Source organism: Zalophus californianus, chromosome X (genome assembly GCF_009762305.2).
Source record: "Zalophus californianus isolate mZalCal1 chromosome X, mZalCal1.pri.v2, whole genome shotgun sequence".
In the NCBI taxonomy this organism is placed as follows: Eukaryota; Metazoa; Chordata; class Mammalia; order Carnivora; family Otariidae; genus Zalophus; species Zalophus californianus.
This window is the reverse complement of record NC_045612.1, coordinates 111,816,110-111,834,305: the sequence shown is the minus strand read 5'-3', so window position 1 is coordinate 111,834,305 and position 18,196 is coordinate 111,816,110. Positions and strand designations below refer to the sequence as shown.

The 18,196-nt window shown below is 34.4% G+C and overlaps 1 protein-coding gene across 5 annotated transcripts in view; it reads left to right on the top strand.

Annotated features, from left to right (window-relative positions):
• Positions 1-18,196, top strand: part of CNKSR2 (connector enhancer of kinase suppressor of Ras 2) — a 278,274-nt gene that overhangs the window by 118,098 nt on the left and 141,980 nt on the right. For all 5 annotated transcript variants that reach the window (XM_035725691.1, XM_035725694.1, XM_035725693.1 and 2 more), the window contains exons 5-6: positions 2,478-2,519; positions 17,743-17,862. In XM_035725691.1, the coding sequence (XP_035581584.1) occupies positions 2,478-2,519; positions 17,743-17,862 (162 nt within the window). The remainder of the gene's footprint in view (positions 1-2,477; positions 2,520-17,742; positions 17,863-18,196) is intronic.

Sequence of the window (18,196 nt, the reverse complement as noted above, 5' to 3'; positions counted from 1 at the left end):
ATATTTTTGTGGCATTCATATTTGTAAAGTTATTGAAACTTAAACTTTGTGAAGACTTGGGGAATCTGCATATTTTAACTTACTTGTGTGAATGCCTGTCTCCTTAAACTGTGCTTTTCTAAGTCAGGGGCCATGTTTAATATATTCAGTATTACACAACTGTTACTGAATATATTTGGATGTATTTGGTACATATAAAATTTAACATCAACTATATTAATACATGTAATAATTAATATGTACTTTACTGTTTCCATTCATTGCAACTATTATTTTTTTAGATTCCCAATTGCTCCATCTTTGGCCAGTAAGAATCACCTCATGTTGACTTCTGAATCCTGCTGGCACAACCCTTGTAGAGTTCAATAGCTTCTTTCTATCTGTGTCACAGTACAGTCCAAGCTCATCTTGTACATTTCCTACCCTAGATTTGGAATCCACCATTTTCCTAGAAGGCCTGGGAAATGGTATTTGAAAATCACTAACTGTGAGGAATTTATTCATTACTCAGTTGATTGTGTCTTTTCACTGGTTGGAACTAAGAAATACATACATATGTGTACCACGTAATACATCAAGAGACTCTAGGTTCTACTTACCTTGTATATGTATCTACTTTGTCTCATGCTAAAATTACTTAGGACACCAAAACTGATAGAATGATAGTATCACATAACTGTTCGACTGCTTCACCCTATGAAAGAAACACAGTAGTTTCAGCAAAACAGTAACAGACTAACAACACTACTACCAACAAACAATATGATTACTGACAATAGTATAAGATTTTGTTTAATAGTTCTTTTTGTTGTGTCACACTAGGGATGTGCAAGTAAAGTATTATATTTTGAAGAACTTGAAATAGTTTTTCTCTGTATGATTATTGTATCACTAGCAGGATATCCATTTAGATCATATTTGCTTTTTTCCTTGAGGAGAATCCCTTTGAAGTTTGAACATTTAATCATATTCTCTGATTCTGGGAAGGTAGGTAAATAATCAAACTTGCATCCATTATAGCTGCAGCAGGTTGTACAGGCAGCTTGGGGAAACTGGGCAACTTTCCAGCTTTTCCCAAATCATCTCTTACCGATATAATTGTGTTTGAAATTAATGTAAAATTGGACTCTTCCAAATTCAGATGTAAGTACAATGTACTTTCCCAGTATAAATGCTTTATCTATACTTTGTCTCCCCTGCACACGTAATTCATACTTAATTTATAGAGACATAGATATGTCTAAATTTGTAACAAACTTCTTTGGCACAGAAGCCCTTCAGTATAGCAAGGCCCAATCCTTAAGTATTTCTATTAGTTTGTAAAATAAATCACACAAATTTAACTTTAAAACTTTTGCCCCAATAAGAATATGTAATACTTCCGACAAGGTATTGTGGTGAAATGGCATTATCAAAAACTATGTTCAACAAGATTCCTTTTCTTAAAATTAAATTCAGGGGAGAAAATGAAATGGGCTATCATTCCTTAAAATATGCAGTACTGTGAAACATGGTTGTTCTTTCAAAATTAGATGGTCAAATAGCAATTAGTTAATGTTATATTTTGAAGTAAAGGTAATTAGATTAAATTTTTAAAATAAAGACATAGAACAACAATAACTCATGGTTAAAATGTATTTATCACTTACTGTATGCCAGATACTGTGCTAAGCCATTTATCCATTTTCTCATTTATTCCTCACAATACCGTTATTGGGTTACTACTAATGTCATGCCCATTTTATCAATTTCTTAAGAAAAATGAGCTATAGAAACAAAGTTTCTAAGCAAAGATCACTTTGCTATATTTTTATTCGTTGTAAATCTAGCAACTACAGGTAAAAAGACAATGGTGATTTTTAGAAACAATTTTTTATAATTTCAAGGATTCAAATTTAGGTAAGAACTATGAACTTGATATTTGTTAGTAGTGTGTATCAATTTTAAATGCATAATATAAAGGATATTTGATAGCCCACAACAGTTGAAAATATAAAAGCATTTTTGAAACTAAGACTGTTGAAATAAATATTAGTGTTTTTCCTTATGTTCCAATCTGTAATAAATTAGTATTTGAAACGCTAGAAATACTTCAACAAAAAAGTACTTATCACACATAAAAATTTAGGTAGAAAATGGTTACAATAATTTTTTCTAATATTTGATTTTGTATGTTTATTTTTTAATATGTGTATAAAATTGGAAAATATAGTTAAGCAAAAATAAGAATATCTCTGTAACTGACCATCATAGTTAAATACAATGAATATTTTGGTATATGGCATTCCAGATTTTTTTCCCATTCTTATGGCTGTTTTTGTTGGAATTGTCAAGACTTTTTCAAACTGTACATTTCCTAAGAAAGTATTTTATTTTTTTTAATTTAAAGATCACATTGTCTTTATTCACTAAGAAAGTATTTTAAAAGGCATGTTTGACTTTTTTAAAACTGATGTATATGTTTCTTTTTTTTAAAGGATTGTACTGTGTATGAAACAGAGAATAAAATTCTTCATGTGGTAAGTATGCTTGAATTTATTTTCATCTTCATTAGAAAATATTTCTTTAACTAGTAATTAAATAAAAAGGTATAGCCTATAAAAATGAGCTCTGCTTATCTCATAGGAAAAGTACAAAAGGATATAAAAAGTATAAAAGAACAAGTTAAATTAGTTACAACCATTCTTTTGTATCCTAATAGGAAACTACGATACAATGTGATACAAATTTTTAAGATAGTAATATGTAGTAAGGTTGGAATATAATGCAAAACCTAGAAAAAAGAGAATTTGAAATCAGAATTTTTTTGTGACAAAAAGAAAAGTATTTGGTTGTATAATGGGGTAAATAACTTATCGTCATTTGGATGAAATACTTAATTAAATAGTCAATCTGCCTTTGATCAGATTCTATACTTATCAAAGAACCTTCCAAATTTTAATTTGGTAATAGTTGTTTAATCAATTAATGACTTTGCAAATATTTTATTTTATTACTAGAAATGGAATGTGAGTACATTATACTTTATAGAAAGTATCCTTTATAGAAAGTATCCTTTCTTATTAATGAACAGTTTGCTGCTTTTCTTTGTAAATCTGTAACTTGGTTGATGCTCATTGGTCCTGATAATTTCTTCACCTCTGTTAGAAATGAATGACAACATAAGTAACACTGAAGAAGTTGAGAAGTGAATGCAATATATTACTTTGGCAATTTCACATTCCAGCTAGTTAGAATTTAAGATCCTGTCTGATGATGATTGAGATTGTGGATGGCATTAATCAATCAGTTCAACTCAGAAAGCATTTGTATTTTCTTCTCTTTTTTTTTGGAGTTCTCCTGTTCTTTTATTTTTTTATTAACATTTTTGAAATTTTTATTTAAATTCCAGTTAGTTACCATACAGTGTGATATTAGTTTCAGGTGTACAATATAATGATTCGACACTTCCATACATCACTCAGTGCTCATCACAAGTGCCCTCCTTAATCCCCATCACCTGTTTCCCCCATCCCCCCACCCACCTCCCCTCTGGTAACCTTCAGCGTATTCTCTACAATTATGAGTTTAGTTCTTGGTTTGCCTCTCTCTCTGTTTTTCCCCCTTTGCTTGTTTGTTCAGTTTCTTAAATTTCACATATGGTGAAATTATGTGGTATTTGTCTATTTCCACTCCTCCCTTCCTGGCCTTTTAATGTGCTAGCTTTCAGTAGAAGGTTATATACTTGTGTGTTACTTTTCTCACAATAAGACTCTTTTTGAAAATAATAAAATAGTATTGAGTTATACCAACCACTTGGTATATGATGCTGGAATACCTTCTTTAAAACAAAATATTCAAAAAAGTCTCTTTCTAGATTTCCTGTAGTGTAAAGGAAATCACATTAAGTCTAAAGAACTATCTGAACCCTAATTCTAACACTTTGTATCTCCATGACCTTAGTCAAGTGCTTTAACTATCTTTGAGATTTTTTAAGGTAAATTTTAACAATTAAAAAAAATTATTGCTGTAATTGACACAAAACATTATATTAGTTTTAGGTATATGACAGAATGATTTGATATTTGTAGAAGACTTTGTTCTTAATATGTAAAATGAGAATACTAATATCTGCTAAGTTCAATCGTTTGTAATCTCATGACCTTCTTTCCAGTATTTGTTTCTATTTTCCCTTTTTCCTTTTTATGTGCGCCAGAAAATAAAAACCTGAGTTTTGATATAACTTGTTTAGAATCAAATTGTGACTGAATTTGAATGTTCTCTTTGTTACTATGATAGTTGAGTCAGAGTACTCATACTGCAGTAGCTTGAGATACGCACTAGAACATCATCTGTCTCAGCCCAGACCCGATCCCTATAGACAGTAGGGGAGGCAGTTGTGAAGAGGAAGGAGAACCTACCACTTATGAAAACCTGCCATATCCTAGGAGTTCCATAGGCAGTATAAGCACCAGAGTACTCTTCAACAGCTAAACAAACTGAGATAGCTCAGAAAAGTTGTGAGGTGTGTCTTTTCTTGAAATAGATCTTTATTTAAGGATGAGTAAAGAAAAAGAATGGGAAAGAGAAGAAGTATCCTCTCATATATCAGAAGAAAATCCTTCCCCATGCAGTAGGTTTATTAAGAACATCTATTTAATGATCTCAAGAATGATCAAAAGAATATTGTTTGCATTAAAATAGAATACCATATTATAAAGAAGGCAAAACCACTATAAACTGGACACAAAATGAACTAAGAAAAGCAGCCTTTAAAACTAAGAACTTGGAAATAGAAAACCATGCTAATAGCAGTAAAACCATACTGGTTATTCCAGAAAATTGAAACAATGAGACACAAAATAAATTTTATTGACACTCAGATTTTTAGTAAATTAATAAAAAGACAAAACATGAGAGAAGATAATGTCTATAGAGGATAGGTTATGGTTAATACACCTTCAACTAATTATTAGTTTCTAAAGAAGGAAACAATAGAAAACAAGTATATAATAGAAAAATTTAGGAATAGAAATCAGGAAAACTGAATTTCTCAACAAAGAAAGTGAATTGGAAAGATAATAGCTTCACAATATTTTCTGGTAACATTTTACAGTTTTATGGCAAGAAGCAACTACATTCATTTAACCAGTGTGAAGAGACACATGAGAGGTTTTGACTTCAAAGAAATGGAAATTATATTGTATTCAGATGTGTACTGTGAAACCATGACTGGAAGAAGACGATGAAACAAAATCCATAAATCTTTTAAGAAAAGTAATGTCCCAAAATGTTTATATCTAAATTATCATTCATGTATGAAAGCAACAAAAAGATATTTTTAGATCAGCAAGATCACTAACATACCTTTTTGAAAAAATATATTTGAGTAAGTTTACCAGGTAAAGGAAGCAAAAGTTTCTAATTCCAGAATAGGAGACTTGTGGTAACAAAAGACTGGAGTGAACAACAAAATCAGATGCCATTCACGCTGCTATAACAAAAATATCCTAGCCTGGGGGGCTTAACCAACAAACATTTCTTATACTTCTGGAGGCTGGGCAGTCCAACATAAGGGTGCCTGCAGATTCGGTGTCTAGTGAAGGCCTGTACCCTGGTTCACAGAGAGTCTTCACATAGTGGAAGGGGTGAGGGAGCCCTCTAGGGTCTCTTATAAGGACACTAATCCAATCCAGTTTACGAGGGCTCAGCCCTTATGACCTAGTCACCTCTCAAGGACTCCACTCCCAAAAACCATCACATTTTGCATTAGGTTTAAACATAAGAGTTAAGGGAGAGGCATAAGCATTGAGTCTATAACACATAATGAGGAATAAAAAAATATATGAGTGCTATTTTTTAAATGAAAGTTATTAAATAAATCAGATAAGTATCATTAGCTAAATCAGAAAGATAATGCAAATCAATGGATTTATTTATTTCTTAAGATACAAGCCCTGCATACCTAAATTAAATCACAAAGATGGCCATTACTTTCCAGCCGCGGTTTTCCTCAGAAAACAAGGAATCCCTGTAACACAGTAATGAAATACAATTTTTCACGTATCAGTTCATAAACACAAATACATACACACACAAAAACACACACTAAAAATATTCAAATGCCGGTGAGAATCTAATGAAATTAAAATGGACATACCTTACCACTAGGCATGTACATTCCTTAAACCTTTTTAAGTTTTAGGCAATTTTAAGGCTCAGAAACTTTAATACTGATATTTATATAGTAATGACAGTATGTCTCAGACACTATTTCAAGTGCTGTATATAAACTAATCATTTGGTCCTCGTAACAATCATATGAGATAGGTTTTATTACTACCCTCTCCTTGTTACAGATGAGGAAACATATGAAGCACAGGAAGGTTAGTTGACTTTCCTGAAGTGACGCAGTTGGAAAGGATTTAAGACAGGATTTAACTCGGGCAGTCTCGCTCCAGAGTCTGTATTCCTAACCTATCTTGGGAATCTGGTCTAAAAACAAATTATAAAACACAATAAGATTTTTTATAACAAGAATTTAGAAGAGCATTATGTATAATAGTGAAAAATAGGAAATAATAGGGTAATGCGTCAGTAAATTATGGTGAAATTACAAGATGAAATATTTACTATTCATAGTTACTATTTGAAATTATATCTGAATATATAATTTATGAATAAATTACATTTTTGAATATACCTAAAATATTTATGTTCCAATGTCCAAGGAAAGATTCTAAATAATAATGTTAAGTAAAAAACAGATTATAAGCATTATAAACACAAGTCATCACTGTTGAAAATTTTAAAAGAAAATATTCAATGTTAATATTTATTGTGTTTGCTTAGTAAGATAATAGCTGATTTTTTAAATTTTTAAATATTTCCCAATTTTCTTCAGTTAGTTTGCATTGCTTTTATTTTTTTATTTAAAAAAATTTTTTAAGATTTTTATTTATTTGAGAGAGAGAGAAAGCACAAGCAGGGAGAGAGGCAGAGGGACAAGCAGACTCCCCACTGAGCAGGGAGCACAATGGGGGGCTCCATCCCAGGACCCTGGAATCATGACCTGAGCCGAAGGCAGATGTTTAACTGACTGAGCCACCCAGGCGCCCCGCCCCAGTTTGCATTGCTTTTATAATGAAAAATTATACAAGTATGTATTCTATTAGATTCATAATCCTGATGGCTTTCAAAGGATAATTTTATGGTACACATGCTAGATTTCCTGATGCTCGCTGTTCTTGTCTTTAAAACAGTTTTTTATGCTTAAGACTCTAAAGTAGTAAACTCTGAAGACCAAAAAGTTGGGTGGAAAAGAGGGTTGGTTGTTTGGGTTGCAGTGGTAGACAAAGATGTCTGTTAATATAAAACATGAGAATGAATAAAAGGAAACTGGACAACTTGGGTTTCCTTGGAATTTGTCAGTAAGTATAATGGAACTGACCACACAGCTCAGCCATAAAGGACAAAAAGGAAATGCAGATGATCAGTGCACTATATGTCTGAGTGATTGTTGGCTAATGATAAGCAGTAAAGCATTTCCCCTCTATTGACCTGGTATTTCCCTTTCCGTTAGGCTTTGGCCCTGATTATACCTTCCCTGACAGGTTGGAGTGCATCTGTTTTTGCTTTGCACCGATGCTGGTGTTATACATAGTAAATCAGTTACAGGGAATCTGGAGTTTTCTTGCGTTTCGTACCCTACTTTCTCCTCACTCCCACCTTTCACTGAGTCTTTGAATCTGGAGAGAGAAGCACTCCTGACAAGCCATTTGAGACCTTGTGCTTCAGCGGACTTCAACTGTGCTTATCACAGCCCTGCCGCTCTCATTGGTGAGCCTGGAACACTTACCAGCTTTGATAAACTGAAAATCTCAGGCCAGGCGTGATCATGAAAGTCACATTGTTTAAATCAGATTGTGCTGAGCTCAAATACTCCTTTGACATTGACCAACAGTGTGTTCTTCTATTTGGCGCTTGCTTTGTACTGGCATTTTATCCCCATTGCTTTCATAAAAATAACGGGAGGAATAAAGACAACGAATGCCTATTTTATTATGTTAGTGTTAAGATTATCTTTTTGTTAAGTAGTACTTTAGTTTGAAGGAAGGACATTCTCATAAATGCTCTCTCATCTTTTCTCTTCTCCCTCCAAGTTATTCTCTTTTTTTTTCACTAATTTAGGTTTTATCATTAATTAGGCTTATGTTGGCATGTTGACTATTTGTTTTATTTCATAAACATTCGTGTAATTTTTTTCCTGTCTTTAAATGTATGAGTCTTTACTCCTAAACTCCATCTGGGCTGAGAGTATTGTGCCTTCTCTGCTATCCAGACCAGAAATGGCTAAAACTACACAGAACCAACAGGCCTAACAGAAGAGCCCAGAGGAGAAAATAAAGAGCTCATTTGAGACTTTGCCCCACCATCTATGTTGTATCATTTAAGTAAACATAGCTTTCTTCTGATTACCCCAAACCTTGAAAATAAGTACTGGGACAGCAGCATGTTCCATAATAAAATAAAAATGATCATATTGATATTTTATCTTTAGAGATTTCTTGAAAATAGTGGCACTCTAATGACATCATCAAAATAATTTTACATTGGTCTTCCAAAGGTCCCTAATGCTTTGAAAAGGCAGCTTTGGCAATTATAGCTAGACTCTTCTCTTAACACTGTGGTTTGGAGCCATTGCAAGTGGAGATATTTTTTTGTATGGTTCACATTTTGGCTGTAACTGTAGTATTTGGACATGCAAATTATGGGCCACCTCATTAAAATGAATTCTAATACTGAGTTTTATAGATGAAAAGCATCAAGAGACTTCTTTGTTTTCACAGTTGATGTGACTCTTCTATCTTGGCCCCCCTTCACTATCTTTGTGCTCAACCTGAAGAAGCATGCTAACACTATTACTGAACTAGGCATTGATTTCTTGAGTGTTGTATTAGACTATCTTCAGGTTTTGACATTTTGTTGGTTAATTGCCTTATAAATTATTTTAACTGTAACTTCTCTGCAGTCAATGTCTTATAGAGGAAAGAAAAATCAGATAGAATATGATGGAGGTAAAAAATGTTTGTCTTTTCTAGGACAAAAGGAAAACATATGTATATACTAAAGGGAATATGGCCATACATGATGAATTAAGATAATCTCTTTTTAATGTGTCTTATTATGATTTGGATAGACATTATATGGATGTTCTTGCTAACATTACATTTGCTGATCACATTATGCATTATAAAATGCTTACACAGACTGACTCTGAGTGTGCAATCCTTGTTCTCAAAGAATACTTGTTTTTGTTGGGGAGTCAAATGAGGCAGAGTAATGTAGTAGAAAGAGTACCAATTTGAAAGTTAAAGAGATTTGGTGTCTTGACCTCATTCTGGCACTTACTAGCTGTGAACAAACTAAATTAGCCTTTCTGATTAAGTTGGAGTTTGGAGTATCTGTGTTTTGTAAGGTCTAAATGCCATAATTCTTTGGTGATAACTCACAAAATCAGTAAAAAACAGTATGGTCTCATGAAGTGTTAAATTGAAGAGCCGTCTTCATCTGAGACAATTCCCCATAGTCTGATCAAAGACACTATGGATTTTTTTTTTTGACACTGTAAATTTTTTTAAACTACAGTTGCAGTCACTGTAAAAGATTTCTTCATCAAGGTAATAGAATCAGTCTGGAGACAGGAATCAAACTGTAACTTAAACAAGTTTGATCTAAATAGTTATTAAACAGGGGCACCTGGGTGGCTCAGTTGGTTAAGCATCCGACTGTTGATTTTGGCTCGGGTCATGATCTCAGGGTCGTGGGTTCAAGCTCCCTGTCGGGCTCCCCACTTACCATGGAGTCTGCTTGTCCCTCTCCCTCTGCTCTCTCTCAAATAAATAAAGTCTTTTTAGATAGATAGATATATAAATATTAAACTACAATAGAAGATTACCTATACAGATACAAAGAGAATGTAAAGCATTCCCTAGGATGGGGTGGGGGGATATATACAAGGAAGGACAACTTACAGGCAGACATTCTCCCACCAGCCAAGAATTGTAGGTTGAGAGTCAGAACTCATTGGAGCCATAGGGTTGCACGGGGTTGCCTAAGCCAGAGCTGGTCCACTGTTACCAGGCAAATTGGAAACAGCCTTCCAAGATATAAGCAAGTGATGCTGGTGGGAGGGCTCACCAAGGGAGTAGGGTGCTGCTGTGGGTATGAGGCTGGGAGGGCCCCAGGATGATGGCCACTGAGCCCAGGCCGAGGCTGAGAGGTCACTGAACGACTGCATGGTCTGGGCACCACAGGATGTTCTCACACACATCCATCACTGATGGACCATGCAGCAGGAACAAGACAAAGCAAAATGCAACACTAGGGAACCTGAAAGAGAAGCCTCCTTCCCCTTGTGATGTTTCTTTAGCGCCCTCTACTGATAAGATCCTAACAGTGTCCTTTCTGTAAAGCAGAAATGCTTGAAGCCTCCTGGCCATATATATCACAGAGCAAGCACTGAAGGGTGAATTTGGAGCTGAGAACCAATAAATTCATAATTGGCACAGTGCAATTAGCTCTGTCCTCCCAAAAAAACACATACGGCAATTTTGAATTTCTCAACTCTAAGTGAAGACATTGCTCCCTGGTCTCAGCTATTTGTTCTTACTTGCCGTTAACTATGTATAGATAGTGCCTGGATTTTCCTGAAGTTCATCTAATTATAATGAACTGCTTCAGTCTTGCTATTTGAGTCTAAAGTAAAATGGCATCCTCTTCCTGATAACCTACATCTTAGCTGAGCTATCCTACGGCCAGACCCTTGTTTATTTTGAGCCTGGAAAGTAGCGCGCCCCCTAATGAGTGCTCTCTCAACTACGTGGGGACCCACTGCAAGCCTGCCTACCTCTATTTCTTGCCCCTGAGAGAGCAGGCAAATAGAATGGAGATTTTCCCAGATTAACTTCTGGTTTCCAGCTGACTGTTTCCCTATCAGAAACTAGAGGAGAGTGGAGCCTCTTCTGTCAACTTTAATTCAGACCAGCATGTCTCGGGGATGCCACTGGAAGTAAGTTAGAAGTGTCTTGGGTCCACTTCTTGCTCATTAGAGCAGGTTCACATTTGGGATTTATATTCTCTCACTGTTTGGTACTGACCTCATCATTCGCAGATGATGGTTATTTTAAAGTGTTACTGCCTCTTTTCCATTATCAGGAACACAAGGGCAGCATGCTTAATGTCAGTGATATTAAGCACAAAGCCAAACTGATCACCTGAAACACTTTCCCAGGTTGCAAAATCCTTGAACATAATAGTTGACATTTGAATCAGTAACAGATACTCACCCTCAGTGATTATTGAGGGAATACACAGCTTTATGGAATGGTGGTGGTGGTTTCTTCTCATTTTGTAGTTGTTTTGTTGTGTTTTTTTCCCCACCATCAGAATTTGAAACCTGAAGGAATTGCAGAGTTTTCTAGGCCTTGTTGGAAGGCAGCTATGCTCACCACTATACCACCAACGCTCTAGGCCTTGTTGGAACAAAGTTCATATAACCTTCATATATTTGCTCCTACAGTTGCATTCTAAAGCTATTTGAAACTCTTAATCTTCACTGTATACAGATATAATTTTTACATTAGGTTTAAATTGAAATTCTATTCTATTAGTTTTTAAGTTTAAAAAATTGTCTCTCCTTCAGTTGTCTTCATTCATATGAGCAAGAATTCTTCCTGTGTTGGGGAATATTTATGTAAAATAATAGTTTTAAATACCAATTTAAATTCTTTTTGTGTATTTTACTCTTTCAAAGTTACCTGTGATTGTTTACTCCTTGCATCTTGTTAGGGAACCATCATAATTAGAAGTACAAAATTGTTAGCTCAACAGAGATCTGGCAAGTATTAAAATACTAAGAATACTATATTTCTGAATGAGGCTTATATCATTTAGAGTTCTCACTAATATTAGAATAAATGTGTGCTGTTTTATAAAAACAAAACCTCTCTTGTTCACAAAATACAATGCAAATGTCATCCTAAGTTGGCATAGAATCACATGATTTATAATACTGAATTACACTAATATACAAACCAAACAAAAAAATAAAAACATACCCCTGAAACAAATAATACATTATGTGTTAATTAAAAAAAATTTAAAAAATTTGAAACATGCTCTGTCTTCTAGACTATTTTAATTAAAATATTTATATTAATAACTTTTAATATGTATACACTATAAAAACTTCTGTTACTATTTTCCATTTTATTGATAATAAAACCTGAATCATTTAAGCTGTTCTTAAATTGTAGCTTTCACATCATTGTTGCCTTCTTAAAATGTATATGCATCTGTTTGTTGTTTCCCCCATTTTGTCTTGGTTTTATATTCTTCTCCCTTGTATATATGTATATGCCTTAAAAAGTAGAAATGTCCTTTTGTAGTCTTTTTTTAATAAAATCTTTTGTAAAGATTATGAGCCTGAAGTTCTTTCTTATGTCAAATGAATTTCTAATTTTTTAATCTAAAGATAGTTCCATTCATTTCCTCCAGTACACTCAGAATAACTGACCCAGAACTTCACTTGTTTAGAAAAATGTAAATAAAAATACTTTGAGTAGCTCAATCATGCCTTAGTATGCTCCAGTGCTAACCAACATAGGAAAGACTTCTTTCCTATCCCTTAGCTTTTCAATATTGTTTGTACTTAGAGTACTTACTGTGTTTCCCTTTTGAAATACAATAGCTGAAACTTCACATATTAATAAGTACTTGATAAAGCTGGTGATAATGAAATAATGCTGTTATTAATATATAATGTACTATATATTAATATAATTAATATAAGGTTGCTGTTTTTTGAATCTCCACAGAGACTAAAATGTTGCTTTTTTAAAAGATTTTATTTATTTATTTGAGAGAGAGAGAGCTCACATGAGCAGGAGGAGAGGGAGAGGGAGAAGCAGACTCCCCACTGAGCAGGGAGCCAGATGCGGGGCTCTATCCCAGACCCTGTGACCACGACCCAAGCCTAATGCAGACCCTTAACCGACTGAGCCACCCAGGCACCCCCTAAAATGTTGCTTTTACAACTGTTTTAAAACCATTTGTCTTATACTAAACGTGCTTGGATCTTTTTTCCCTTTAGAACTTTTAGTGTTAGGTGAACTAGCCATACACATATATGCAAATATATATAAAACATATTATGTATATAGAACAGAATATGAAAACTTTCCATTTCATTCCGAGAATATGTTCTATTATATTAAGTCATAACTGAAATTAATATGAACTACTGAGGGAAAAAAAAAGTCACAGTACCACTGATTCTAGCCATGACCCTCTTTTGTTTTAAAAGGTTCTTGAGTCATAGCTAGCCTTGTTTGTCACCTGCTATTTAGTCACTAATTTTTTGTCACCATCTTGGGTAGCTTATAACAGAATCCACAGGGTCAGTTATAATACTCATTGCCATCTTATGTTCCCTTTAGCTTTATTAAAGGCATGTTATTTACTAGGCTTTAATTTTAGGTTCAATTTTTTCTTTCTGTTTTTAGAATTAAAGATAAATAGAATTTAAAATTCTTTGGTATGAATATTGCAAAAAATAGCAGAAGAATACCCTTAATATAAGTGATTACCAAGTCATCTTCTAGCTAGAATAGAGTTGTTCTTTTGCTGCTAAAATGACTAAATTTTCCCAGAGAGCTGTGCCTTTCACAGTCTCAAATCTACTACTCCTTATCTAAACGGCATTCTAAATTGCAAGAAGGCTTGCAAGAGTGGCTTATATTTCATTATACTATGTAGTTTAAATGTGCTTTATAACATCCATTTAATACAGACCTAGGTTTTAAGCAATAGAAAATGAAATTGATCAAAAACAAGTTGAAACTTAAGGATTGAAATAAGAGATGGTAAGCATAATGATTAAGAATTCAAGTCCTTCTTCTGCCAAGGCAATGACCTTGATCTGTTTATTTTGCCTTGCTTTCTCCTCCGCTATGCTGGCTAAGATAATATCTACTTCAGGAACTTGTTATAAGGATAAATGATATAATGAATATGGAGCATGATTGACCCTTGAACAGTGCGCTGAACCACTACGCAGCTGAAAACCCGCATATAACTTTTGACTCCACAAAGCCTTTAACTATTAAATAGCCTACTTCTGACCAGAAGCCTTACCTATGAGATAGCTGATTAACACATATTTTGTATGTTATATGTATTTATAGTGTGTTCTTACAATAAAGTAAGCTAGAGAAAAGAAAATGTTATTAAGGAAATCCTAAGGAAGAGAAAATACATTCACAGGACTGTACTCTAAAAATTCTGCATATAAGTGGACCCACTCAGTTGAAACCCATGCTGTTCAAAGGTCAACTATTTAGCATTGTGCCAGACATGTGGTAGGTGCTCTGTAATATTGATGTACACTTATAATAATAAAGGATGTATTTTTCTTACCATCTGATAATTTTTTCTAGAATATGCTATTAAGTAGCAGTAGATAATACTGTGCTTTATAATGTTAACAACATAATATCACACGATTTTACTGAATGAGCAAATTTACTTTTTACAAGAATGTGTTAAATAACTTCCCTGGAACTTTGCCTAGTATTCTTAATGTGGTTTCCTGCAGTGGCTTGATGTATGATGCAGTAATGAGTACAGAATTAGCATATAAAGCCAGGCCATTTTATACCCCTTCTAATTGGCTTACTTAGTCAAGTGCCAAATACTACAATATAAAGGTTCTAGTACATTATCTCTAAAACAGGCAGCAAGGTTCTAGTGGAGTTTCTTTTCTAAGTCTTTCTATTATTTTTTTCAAGATCTTTAATCTGTTAAATCCTGATGACTTTTCTGGTAAAGTCAATGTTTTACTCATCTTTTGTATTCCAGCAGACCTTGCACATAGCAAGTATTTGGCAAACAAAATTACTCAAGAAGAAGAATCAGAGAAAATGATTTGCAACTTAATACGGTGGATTTAATTGGTATTTTCTTTTTTGTAAACACATCTCCAGTCTAGTATTTCTGCCTTTCCTCCTTCTACCCCACTTCTAAGTGCTTCCAGTGCCTGAATACAAGAGCTACTCTTGCTCATTACCAGTGTGTTCTATGAGGCCCTGAATATTGTAATGTACACATATTGAGCCATTTATATACGCCCATTATTTTCCTATTTACTTATGCTTTGGACTCTTGAAATATTTCAATTTGTAGAAACTATGAAGGTTTCTTTTTAATGTACTGATTTAGATTAATATATACATATATAAACATATATTTATATATATAAACATATATATCCTTTAGATTATTAGATTTCTTTTGGCATACTGATTTAGATTAATATATCCTTTAGATTATCATACAATCCAAGTATCCTATTGAAAAATTCTTTAGGAATTAACGATATTATCTCCCCCTTTGAGATAAAGAGAAAATAAGAATGAAAATGTACCCACACATGAGAGGAAAGGAATAGCTAAAAGATTTAAATCTGCCCCAGAGTGTTCTCTTCCCTTTCAAACATCAGCCAGTTATTGTATGTTAAGTGCTGCCATTCTGTCCTTTTCCCCATGGCTGCTGATGAATATTTTCAAGAGGATTTAAAGCACACACACACACACACACACACACACACACACACACACACACACACACAATTGGGGTCCCAGGATGTGCTACATAATATGTGAGACCTAGTACAAAATAAAAACGTCAAGTCCCTCCCTTGTTCAAGAACAGTGGAAAATCCCTCCCTTGTTCAAGAACAGTGGAAAATAAGAGCAGAGCATAATACTAAATGCAGGCCCCTGTGCAACTGCACAGGGCACGTGCCCACATCTGGCCCTGTAGGATTCCCAAGTTCTGGGAGGTGGTCTTCCTCTTGGCACTATGCTTAGCAGCTCTTCAGGGTAAATACTTTCATGATATCTGAGCACTAAGATTTGAACATCAGAGAGAGTAAAGAAATGTGAACTCTCCCATCATGACCATGCAGTATGGTTACTGGTCATTGTAACATGGTCAACAAAGCCATGTAATGAAGAGTAATGAGATAATTCATCCCATGAGTAAGGATTAAGTCCTTTGAAGGTAGAGAAAGCAACCAGGGAAAAATAAGCTTTTATTTAGTATGTTCTTTGGATAGGAGCCATATTAGGCTCTTTTTTTTATACATTAACCTGATTTGTCATATAAACCATATAAAGCAATTTTTATTACCCCATTTTCTACAAGAGGAAATTGAGCCTCAAGTGTATAAAATAACTTGCTGACAGTTACACAGCAAGTAACTAGCAGTGTGGTGATTGCCCACATCTGTCTTCATATCAAGCCCGCATTCTTTCCATGGGTATTGGTATCTTGCTGGCTGATGTCTGGCTCTGGAGGCTGATGGCTGCAATAAAAGTGCAGCCTTAAGAAGCAGATGCAAAAAAGAGTGCAATTACGAGGGAAATTTAGTTTCGCAGTTTGTTTGGTGTGAGGAAGCTGAACCCAGCACAGACTGAGAGGCCATGGGCCATGTACAGAATGCAGCAAATAAAAAGAGAGTCCTTATTATCTTGACCAGGCAGAGAGAACTGTCTCCCTTAACAATAGAGCAATGCAGTGGTCACAGAACAAGTGTGACATCTTGGAAATGGATAGAAGAACACACCTTGATTGCTGCAAAATAATGGCTCTTCCCACAATAAAGGTAAAATAATAATAATAATAATAATAATAAACCAAATGATGGACACCAGGTTTCAGTAAGTACAGCGAGAGTCTGAAGCATCTAAGGGCCAACATATGTGAGGGGAGTATACGCCAAGCTTCATTCACTTATGTTCCACATTCTTCATGATTTTACCATGTCTAACTCTTAACCATATCATTATGGATGTAACATTTTAAATCTGTTCTGTAAGCAGCATGAATGGATTTATCCTAACCTAAAGTACTGGCTTTCTGTCCTCAATCCAGGCGCTCTAATAAGTGTTAAAGCTCATTTGCTCTTCAGTTTATTCGGCTCGTATTTATTGAGTACCTTATATGTTGTAGGATCTCTCTACCTGCTGTGGGTGGTTGGTAGGGGGAGGGGAGGAAGAGAAGTCAGAGATGAGTAGGACGTGGTTCCTGCCTCCGGAGGGCTTCAGAATGAAATTAGACAATTGCAGACTTCACAGAATGCTGAGAAACCAGTATTGAGAAAGTGGCGAACTTTGCCTGGAGGAGGTAGGAAACTTTATACTAAGGTAACCTTGAGCAGTAAAGTCTAGACAAATAAGTAGGAGGAGTTCACTGAGCAGATTTGGAAGATTCATCTTCCTAGTCATTGACTGGATTTTTTTTAAACTTTTCTGATCATGATCATCGGTGTTTTGGAAATTATTGAGTTCAGTTCAATCCAATGGTTATTATCAAGAACTTTTCAGATTATTAAGCTTGTTTAGAAACAATCTTTGATTTTACGTCTGACAAATCAAATAATAAAATAATAGAAACAAACCCATAACTTTCTTGAATACTTCGATGTTTAGCTCCTATATCCATAATTTAGAATATAGGTGTGTTGTGTGTGTGTGTGTGTATTTTTTCACCTGAATATCTTTCTTATGCAGATTTTATAGACTAAAATGTTAACTACTTCTACTATTTCTTTTATTTTTCCTTGTAAGAAAGTTAAAACAAAACAAAAAGTGATTCATATGTTACAAACAACATGTGTTTACCATAATTTTTTTCTTTCAGTGTAAAACTCTTTCTGGAGTCTGTGACCACATCATATCCCTGTCATCGGATCCTCTGGTTTCACAGTCTGCACACCTAGAAGTGATTCAGCTGGCAAACATCAAACCAAGTGAAGGGCTGGTAAGAGCTACCATGTTTGTCAAAGCCACCATCCATCAGTGGACAGCTAATGATGTAGGCAAAGCGGCGTCCAAATATGGGAATCCATAAATTCTAACGAACTTTGAATATTTTGGTATTTTTTTTTCTAGGGATAAATTAAAGTAGTGGGAGTTTGTCACTATAAGAAGTTTTATGAAGATAAATGAAAATGAAAGAGAATTTAAAATGAGATTTCTAAATTATCTTGTTTACTTTGGTATTAAATTAGCTTTTATTACGTTCTTTCACCCCCTACCAAAGTTCCTTAGGTTTAAAGGAAGTTTAAGAGTTTTATACTAAGAACCAGTGTTAC